General features: G+C 45.1%; 1 protein-coding gene across 5 annotated transcripts in view; it reads right to left on the bottom strand.

Annotated features, from left to right (window-relative positions):
• The window catches only part of LOC135243111 (E3 ubiquitin-protein ligase SMURF1-like), a 36589-nt gene extending 27379 nt beyond the window's left edge, over window positions 1-9210 (bottom strand). For 3 of the 5 annotated variants that reach the window (XM_064314668.1, XM_064314666.1, XM_064314665.1), the window contains exon 1: window positions 8898-9209. In XM_064314668.1, the coding sequence (XP_064170738.1) occupies window positions 8898-8952 (55 nt within the window). In that variant the 5' untranslated portion in view covers window positions 8953-9209. Of the gene's footprint in view, window positions 1-8897 lie in introns of all 5 variants that reach the window. The other 2 variants (XM_064314667.1, XM_064314669.1) reach the window with 2 other exon arrangements.
• Between the last annotated feature and the right edge of the window lie 1002 nt (window positions 9211-10212).

The raw sequence follows: 10212 nt of genomic DNA on the forward strand, positions 1-10212 counted from the left end.
GTGCCCCCAGATTAAAGCAACCTCGTCTAACAACATGCGTCCCACATGCCAAATTAAAGACCGTCTCCAAAGCGTCTTTAAAAGCACTTCTCTCCGAACAGAAGAGGAAATCGATTTACGAGAGCAATAAAATAAGGAAAGCAAATCGCCAATCTAATCTATAAAGCCTTACACTGACAACCCCCGAGTAATCGAGGTCTGCCTGGGTTTCTTTACCCCCGACCACTCGGTCCCAGCAACTCAAGTGGTCTAGATACCTATACGCCATCATCCTGCCGTGTCCCATGGCTATGTCATTATATAAAGCAATAACTATTTTGTGCTGAACACAACCTTGTGTTTCCACAAACTTCAGCTTACAGTATATTTTTGGGATTCTTACTCAATTCTTCCGTTTCGCTCAGTGACTACCAAAACAAGTCACTGAGCTAAACTGTAACTGTATTATGTAGGCTACCACTTGAAACGAATGAATGAAAGTGAAGGACAAAGTGCGATTTTCCTTTGACTTTGTCTCCCCCCCAATGTTAATGCATTAGCAAAAAAGGCTTGCCTTCATACATTTCAAAGTCATACACCAGCAATATCTAATATTCGGAGAATTTCCACCCTGTCACTGCAAAATAAAGACTGAAAAATGTGTACTTTGTTTGTTTCACATTCTTTAAGGTTTGACTGCAACTAGGCCTACCTCAAATGGCAAAGCTCTGTTCATTCTTTTTCACGTAAAAAGTCGTTTGATGAACACAGGTGTTCCGCTCCCAGGATCGCATTGTTGTTTCTGTTATGCTTGATTGTTATCGGAAAATAATTAGGTCTGCAATTTGCCGCAGCAAATTACTGAGCGTGGCCATTTCAGACGAGCAGAGAGGGTCAAACCTGCATACTTTCAGATGGATAAGTCCTCTGCAGAGCCTAATTAAAGCATAATAAATGCTCTGACTGGCCCTTGCTTTGCACCGGAGGCTTAGACTCCACTCTCATTACAGGGGCAGCCATTTTCAGACAAATACGTCCCCTCCTTGTCTGGTAAAATGAACCGTTAATGACTTCTTACACCATCGGTCTCTCTTAGCTTCATATTTCAGTACAATGATTTTTTTTAATGTAGTGCAGTAAAAGGGAAGGAAAGTAGAATGTGAGAACTCAAAAATACTGTACTGCACCTCCAAACTTCAAAGACCACATTAAATGCTTGTGGGGGAAAAAAAAACTAAACTTTCACTCCTATGCATTTTGATGACAGCCAATTTGAAGCATGGCCATGCAGCTTCCATACGATGGAGGAAGAAACCAAAAAAAAAAAACATCAAAACAATCACATGGAAGGTGCACGATCAACACCCAAGATACCAGTTATAGCTACTTCTTCCTGGAACCATTTCATGTGGCCTCTGAAGTTCCGAAGTAACCACCTCATCAGGCGATACAGAGTTACTCACTGTATGTTAGGGTTTATCACCCGGCCCTGTAATATCCTGTTACAGTCCTGACTGACCCAGAACCAGCACAATGCAGAGGATGAACCGTGTAATGGGGAAGTGTGGGCCTGGGCCCGGGCATGGGTGCGCACACAGGCGTCAGGACCCCGAAAAGCCGGAGGCGGGTCCGTTTACGCGGCGGGCGCGGTTAATGATTCGGGTCTTATCCATGGTGTCGGTTTACAGAGGGCAGCGGTAGACGGTCACCGGGGACGGAGTAATTAACCGCTAACCGCCCCCCACCCCCCCCCTTTCCCTGCTCCAGTCGGGGTTGCGCAACGCGCCGCGGAATGCTAGACGGGCCCCGCATGCCTGACATGCCGATGCAGAGGCGAAACCCCCCCGACACCCCCCCCCCCCCCCCCTACAACCCCCCCAACCCGAGCACGCCCCACCGCGCCGCCTCACGTACGGGAGCAAGAGGGAGGAGGAGGAGGAGGAGAGGTTTTCAAAAAAAATGTTTAAAAAAAAAAAAAAAAAGAGAGAGAGAGAAAGTGGAGCGCAATGTGACCCGTGAGTGCTGCTGAAAGGATTAGCCCCGGACCTGGCGCTCCCTGACTAAGCAGGATTCCCCCCGGCCAGCGCCGCCGCCGCCAACGCGCCGCGAGCCGCCTCCGCAGACGCCACCCCGCCCGCGGCCTGTCGCCGGGGCGATATCCACGCCGCGCCGCGCCGCACCCTCCCGGGGCCGGGCGGAGCCGGAGCCGCGGACGCCGTCGATCCCATTAACCCGCCTGTCACCGCGGTCAATTAAAACACGATCTGGAAGGATGGGTTCACTGCACAGTACATTAAATATGGGCATTTCTGCTTTATTTGCACAGCAGGTGCGTTTATACAGATCAGGTGATACGCATTACACTGAACTAATGGTCCATTCATACAGCTGGATATTACTCACTAAAGTCAAGGTAATGATAACCCAGTACTAGCTAGATGACGTCTAGCCAAACGTACATTTAAGAAATTGCAATGATTTTTGTTTTGCAAGTCATCTGGCACCAGGCTGAATGCAATATTTCGGCGCCCCTTGCAAATGCAAAATCAATATTTTCCAAGATAAAAATAAACATCCAAACCAAAGCGAGAGGGGGGTGGCTAAATGACATCTTCGGGGCTGGGCAATAAACCGTAATCACAATCAATATTTTTTTGGAGCAAATAGCAATCATCACCACCCTTTATCATGCGGCTCTGAAACGTGGAGGGACGCGACCACGTCAGCTATGATTAAAGAATAATCAGGGAAGGAAAGCAGATACGCCACATGGTGCTGAAGAGTTTTACCACGCTAAAAAACTGTGATAACTATCCCCTGGCCCTATTGTATCTTTAGTCACAGTCCTGTCTCATTCACAGGCAGTAAGCTCACCTTTTGGGTACATTAAAAAGATCATTACAAATACATTTCTCCTGCCCTTAAAACAGGAATCATACTTAATTATGAACATTCCCCATGCATTATTAAGTGGTTATTATTGTTGTCTTCCTGTCCATTATTATCATTATTTAGTTTTTTGGTGGAGCTTTCCTTTTCACTGGCAACACTGCCACAGTCTGAACATTTTCAAGGGGAGAAGCAGCACCTCCACGAAAAAGCCACCATTAGCCATGTGGAAACTGCACTCCACGCTACATTACCCACGGAGGGAACTCTCAGGAGACAGTGTGCTTTCCAAACGAGCGCAAGCGGTCGGCACGAAACCCCGCTCCCCGGGTCCTACCCACCCCGGCCCTCCCGCCATCTCCAGCTTCCACGTGCGTCAAACATTAACACGCTCACCCGCGTTAGGACGCCCACCGCCACTTAACGGGTGCGTTTACCGCGCCGAAAGACGAAGCAGTTTGCTGGCGCACAAAGCTTTTTTTTTTTTGGGCCTTCACCGGCGAGTACAGCGCAAGTACAACCGAGCGCGGTTAGCGCAGCGCATGCGACGGGCCGGACGCGCCAGGAACCTGTGGCCTCTCATCGATTTCTCAGCGCGGCGTCTCCGGTTGCACCGTCGCTGCACTCCCCTTCCGTACACAAAGCAGAAGCTAAATTTGGGAGAGAAGGCCTGTGAATACGCCGCGCTGACAGACCGGATTAGCGCTACAATCACAACCGCGCGCTACGCTAATCCCGCGCCCGAGTCGAGGCTGAGAAATGCGGAGTATGAGGAGTATGACTAAGCACCATACCCGCCGCGCGGTGGCTGGCTGGTAGAGGCGATTCACATCCGCTCTGGTTAAAGATTTAAGTTGTTGTCACCCCAAGCCTCCACGAGAAGAGGAGCCAGTGAAAGACATGATTAAATAGTTTCCTTTGTTGTGTCCCCCCCCCCCCCCTCTCTCCCTCCCCTCCTCTCCTCTCCTCACCAGACTGTTTGGTGTGGCTGCGTCCTTGAATGTGAAAACTCATTCAACCACTGCTTTTGGTTTCACGTCACGACTAATTGGCTGGATTGCCAGAAGAGCATCTGCTGCAAGCCACACCACAGAGATGAGAGTGCATAAACACTGCGAACGGGGGGATTCGCCTGAAACCTGCACTTAATGACGGCGTGAAAGAAACCGCTAGAAAACGCGACTTTCGGTTTTCGCCGGGCTGTTTGCAGGGGTATGACATTCTAAGAGAACAGAACCAGGAACGTCAAGCTCAACCGCTCCCCAGCAAGCCTGCCGGTGCTCGAAACTCGAGGGACCGCTGTTCTGCCAAAGAGAAACATGGAGAGCTCCGTTTACCGCAGGCTCGTGTGCACAGGAGGAGACACGGTCACCTGCTTTTCCCCTCACGTTGAGGACAGGAAGCAGACGTGCTCAAGGAAACCGCCGCAGAGGGGACCGCAGTCGCCCGTTTCAGCGCTCGGGCCGGCGAAGAGCGCTCTGAGGCTCTCGGCGAACCGCTGCGGCTCCCAGCTTGCGGTGGTTTGACGTCAAGAGTGTGCAGGGCGCAAAAAAACTTAAATAAACCAACACATTTAGTTCCCGTTCTCAAAAAGACTGAACAAAGTGCTCCTTCGCACGTTGATGTCACTCTGCCCACAAGTTAGACAGGCGGTCTTACTCTGTTCATTTTGCCATTTCTGACCAAACACACAAGTGCTAAAGAATGTTTAAAAAGTTTCACCGAAAGAAAGACGCCAACAGGCAAGGTGAGATGACCAGAATGCTTTGTTTAACCATCTTAAATAATCTTACATAGTTCCGATGATTACAACTATGACTATTTTTAGGGCCTTCTTTAGGGACTAAATGCTATTGTTAAAAACAAGACAAACACACCTACAATGACTCCTCAAAAATGCTTGGCAAACACATACGCACTGAAAGACAAGTTATGAGTGAATGCGTTTCTGTCCGTTTCTCTGTGCAGCCTGATGTGACATTACTGGGAACCCTGCTCTCCTTCACACTCTCTACCACCACTTCTGCTCTTAAAAAGTTGCAGCCACAGCAAATATTATTATTGTCACTTGGTTTAGAGGAGGGTTATTGCAGCCCTGAGCTCTATCTGTGAAAACTCTCAGCCCCTGTGCAGAGGAGGCCTGAAACAGCTACGAGAGCTCAAGAGCATAAATAATTCCCGCAGTCATGTGATTCCAATCACTGTAAAAAAACGCCCCTCCGTTAAAGGAGGATTAATGGCCTCGCTCTCCCGACATCACACCTGAACAGTCCCCGTGCGTCCCGATCGCGCCCCGAGGGCCGTCGGCCTGGTCGCCGGAGATACCGGCCTTCCCGCGCGGCCCCTGGGCCAGCTGCAGATATGTCAGGAGAGAGGTCAAATAAAAATCTGGGGAAATGTTCCAAGGAATCTGGGCCACTCTGCCAGGATTCCGAGGGAAGGGAAATGTCTTCTTTTCCTCCTTGCTGCGCTCATCCAAGAGAGCCGCGCAAATGCCAAGTGTTTTCCCTTGTTGCCGTTAGCGACCGTAAAATCGACATCCCATGCAGCACCAGAAAAACAGATGCTTTTTTTTTTTTTTTTTGTTCGAGAGACAAACAAAAAATAAATCTGAAAAACTGTATAATTCAATCACCCTGGAATCTCTCTCTCCCTTCTGCCAGCGTTTGGCCCTGGTGGTGTGCGAACTCCTCTCTCCCTTGGCTCCGTAAATAGAACCCATGCTGAAAAAGACTGGAAATGCTGCACGGTTTTTCTCTGCTTTAACATCTCAAGCCAGCTGGAGAAAAAAAAAGGCGTTGGATGTCAACACAGTGGTGCAGTGAAAAGCAATGCCGGGAGAAAAGAGCGCGCTGCGAACTTCAGAGGCTCGGCTGCAAGCTAACAAGCTTCGCGTTGTCGAGAGAAGCATGGGGCATTCTGTGGGCTTGTAAGTAACGGAATCTTCAAATAACCTTGTATTAAATTGGATAGCTGGTCTGAATATCACAACTAAATTGTACAGGTTATTTAGACTTGAGTTCATAGCAGCGAGGGCAGTGCAATTTATTAATATGGGGAATTCCTTTTAGATTAAATTCAGTTTGTTACAACATAGATACTTGTATTTTCCTGTTACAAGTGACTACTAGTAACTCTGAAAAAGGCAACATATGAGGTCATTTGCTTTGCTTTCAAACAGATAATCATGCAGTCTTCCCTGCTGTTGCAACCCTGATGCCAAGTCATCATGACAACTATATGAAAAAGTATACATGAAATATTACTACATCAGTATTCACCAGGCCTTCACCTATCACGGAGAGTTTTTCTGCATCTTATACAATCTGATACGCAGACACTTGACAAATGCCATAACCATCCCCCCAATCAAGAAGGGAACACTCATAGACAAAAACCTTAAAACCACAATAATGTCTCGATTGATGAGTCATAAAAGAAGTAAAACACTGCCAAGTAACCAATGGGGTGGCTGCTTACCCATTGTTGCATGACACATTACTTCCCCAGCCAATTAGAATTGCTTTCATGTCTTCCTGGGGAAGAGCACAGCTGGAGCTTGTGACTTGGAACAATGATCCACAGCCAAAACCCTTTGTGTTTCAGCACAGTCGGTGGATAAAAATCCCAGGTGAACAGGAGCTGGGGAAACTATCACCGCAAAATGCAAAGATTAAAAACATTTTTCTCTCCTCTTCCCAGGGTTTTTGTCTGTTGATGGCAGCCTGAGACAGGTTTACCAACTTCCATTACATTTTAATTGAGCTCTGTTCAATGGCTGTGAACTCTCAGGACATGTATAGTGATTGATGTATAAAGATATTTACAAGTAACTAGTTACAAGTAATAGAACTTTTGCTACTTTTGACTTTTAGATACAAACTTACTGGACATGGAGGGTGTGTAATGTTTAGCCAACTTTGTGTTGCATTGCAATACCTTTTAATTGACACCATAAATAAGATCAGTATTGTCAAGACTTAGGAGACTTTATATCAACACATTGAGGCAGACACAACCTAGTGCCGCTTCAAATGCAACACATACAGGGAAACATGTTGAGCAACTTGTTAATAGAGATAAACTTGAAAAAAAAATAGCACACCCATCATCTTGAGAAGTACTCAATGTTCCTTAAATTGATTCTAAACTAGAACTACAGGAGTGTTGACAAGTCCATACACACCAGCAGCAGTCAAACACACTCTCCTAGCAATGATTAGATATGAATGAGGCTCTTGATCGCAAAACAGTCAAACTGAGGTGTTTCTCGTCCAAATGAAACCTAAATACAGGTAGCTAGTCAGCTGAGACAAGGTCACGCACATGGATTAGACCGAATTGTTAATAGTATCTGTTATACAAGGACATAGAGTAGTCAACGCGAAAGTATTCACAAAAGAGTAAATTACAAAGCAACATGAAAAATGTGTAATGTCGGCCGCGGTGAGATCAAAAGTTATGCCTTTCCTTTGGGACTAAAGGAAGTGCTAATATACATTGCGTAACAAGTTACACCTGTCGGCACAGAAGAAGAGTACGTTCGCTGTCACGCTGCACCGTGATGATCAAGCTGATTGCTGAGCAAATATGTGTTCCCCTACAGGAGGCCGACACAGCACAAAGACGCGTTCTATACTTTCACAGGTAACCCGAGAGGTCACGGGGCTTACAGCTTACACTACTGTGTAACCGCTCGGCTATGAGCCGTGTGACGAAGGAGCAGCTAATATGCCACCCTTGACTTGAATACATTTCCATTCAGATAAAATTCTACTTCTTCCGTGACAGAATAAGCTTGCTATCCATGAATATACACAATGATAATTAACGAATAGCTAATAATTAACTAAAATGTTAAGCGGACGTTTTCTGTCAGTTAAAATAAAAAAATTAAAGCAGAGAAATAGACATTCAGATTTAGCGGACATTTTTAAAACAAGAGCAAACCAAGCTAACTTCAAGCCAACTACATACAGCTACTACAGTGTCTAGCTAGGACGCTTTCCCTAACATTTGAATGTAACTTATTTCCAGACCGCTAAATTGTGCGGTGTGAAGGCAGGTGATCTCTGAAAAAATAACGACAGCAAAAAGCTGAATAAGTAGCAGATAACGTCAACATTCGTATCGTTAATTTGCTGCCAGAAAGGACAAGTGATTGTCAGAGACTCCAAAACTGGCAAGAAGGAAGTTAGCCAGCAGAAGCTAACGAACGTGCCTGTGTAATCCACATTTACAACTACGGCATCATCTTATCTTATAAAGGGAAAGCCCCATGCGTTAGCTGATTGTATGCTAAACTATACAGCGATTAGCCAGCTAGAAGTAGCTAACACTTATCGGCAATGCTAGCTGATACTGCACACTGAAAGTAGGCTATAAGCTAGCTAGATAGGTTCACAGGCCGATTGGTCTGGTTAATGCGAAGCTCCCGAGTAGGCACAGCTCCACCTCCATAGGCACAAAATAAAACAAAAGCTGGTATTACAATAGACATTTCAGTTGGCTAGCAAACATACATATCTGGTTACATTCTCTGAACAACTTCGTTCCTGTACCAGTAATTACTAAGTGTTAAGAGCCATTTGCCCAACTTAAGTTACGGCTGTTGATTCTCGGACAAGCAACATAATAACCTGCCCCGTTCCACAGCGAATTAGTTGCATTAGCAAACTAGCTAACGTCAACGTTAGTTAACGTTGACAAATGAGCGGCTGGTTCTGTCCCCAAGCAAAAACTGCAATTTCACGGCATTCTACCAATGAATGGTGAAGGCAACCTGTCTTGAAAAAGGATGGCACCCGGCATATTCATAATTTAAGGTCAGCAAGCTTGTTAACTAGCCATATTGGTCAAAGCTAACTCGCGACATAACCCACCTAACGTTACACAGATAGCTCGCTTAGCTACCATACACACCCAAGTTACAGCGTGGTCATCTTCCCAGCTCACTACCTAAAACAAAACCAAGTACAATCTAAGATATTCTAAGAAAACAAGCAAACGTTATATAGCTACGCGCTTACCTGTCAGTCTGATTTTGATGCTAGACCCGTTCCGTCGAGTCCCAGAATTCGACATTACTCCGGACAAAACAGCAAAGTTTTTCTTAGGGTTAGCCGAAGATTCGAACTTCACACCAAGAGAAACTGTAGAACACCACAGTGCACCAATCTACGATATATGTTGGGGTTTCTCACGGATAAATTTGTATTATTTTCCTCTTGGAAAATCCCCCGAAGCTCCCAGCTCTCTCAACACTCCCAAACATTTTCGAGCTCAAAGGCGTTTTGACGTCAGCTTTGCACGACAGGACGTGCACGTCCCCGAGCCGCGTAGGTGTACCCGCTTTGCAGGACTCGACTGTAAACGGGATATACCAAAGCGGAGAAGACGGGAGGAGTGGTGTGCTCAACAGAGGAAGTTATTTCAATTCGCCTTACACCTGATCTGATGACTGTTTTCTTATACAGTCAAATTATGCAAAAATTCTGTTTACAATTTTCAAAAAGTGCATCTATAGACCTAGACAAAATAATTTTGGGTACGAGTACTTTTTGGATAAATCTTTCTGCACCTAAATCCTGCTCAGTTAAACTACGTTGCATTCCAGGTTTGAGCAACATAGCAGACAGAACGTTTAAGTAAGTTTATACCTTAGAAAATAAAGTATTTCCCTTAGCTATTTTATCTAATCCAGTATATGAACCTGTAAAAAAAATAAGTGTGAAATTATAAAACTATTTATGTATGTCCATACGTAACCACTATGGGTATCTTATTATCACACACACACACACACACACACACACACACACACATATATATATATATATATATATATATATATAATTGTCACCCTAGCAAGAAATTGAAAATAATGCTATATTGTACAACAACGAGTGACAATAAATACAGTACTAAAAAAACGTAACACTTTTAACTTTAATTTGAAACCAGGATATACTGATTTTGAGTATATGCTCAAAATCAAATTTGCAACCCTTGAGTTTCAAACCAAGTTCCTTTAATCATTGTGTTAATCTACACTGCCACCTGAAATTGCTAATATGATAGTTGATGTTAACTGAAATGTGTGCCCAGTGCCTAAATACCAGGACTCGCTAATCTATGATATTGTGATTGCTGCCCAGGTGGATGCATTTAACAATTTAGAAATAATTCAAGGATGTGCACATTTAAAGTGCGATGGTTTTACAGCATTTCACACTATTACCTCTAAAAGATCTCTGCTCAGGATTAAACAATATGAGACGGCAACTTATTTGTACATATGTTTGGCTGGAACATTTTGAACTCCATTGAACTCCAGAAAGATAA

The sequence above is a fragment of the Anguilla rostrata genome, chromosome 17 (assembly GCF_018555375.3).
Source record: "Anguilla rostrata isolate EN2019 chromosome 17, ASM1855537v3, whole genome shotgun sequence".
NCBI lineage: Eukaryota > Metazoa > Chordata > Actinopteri > Anguilliformes > Anguillidae > Anguilla > Anguilla rostrata.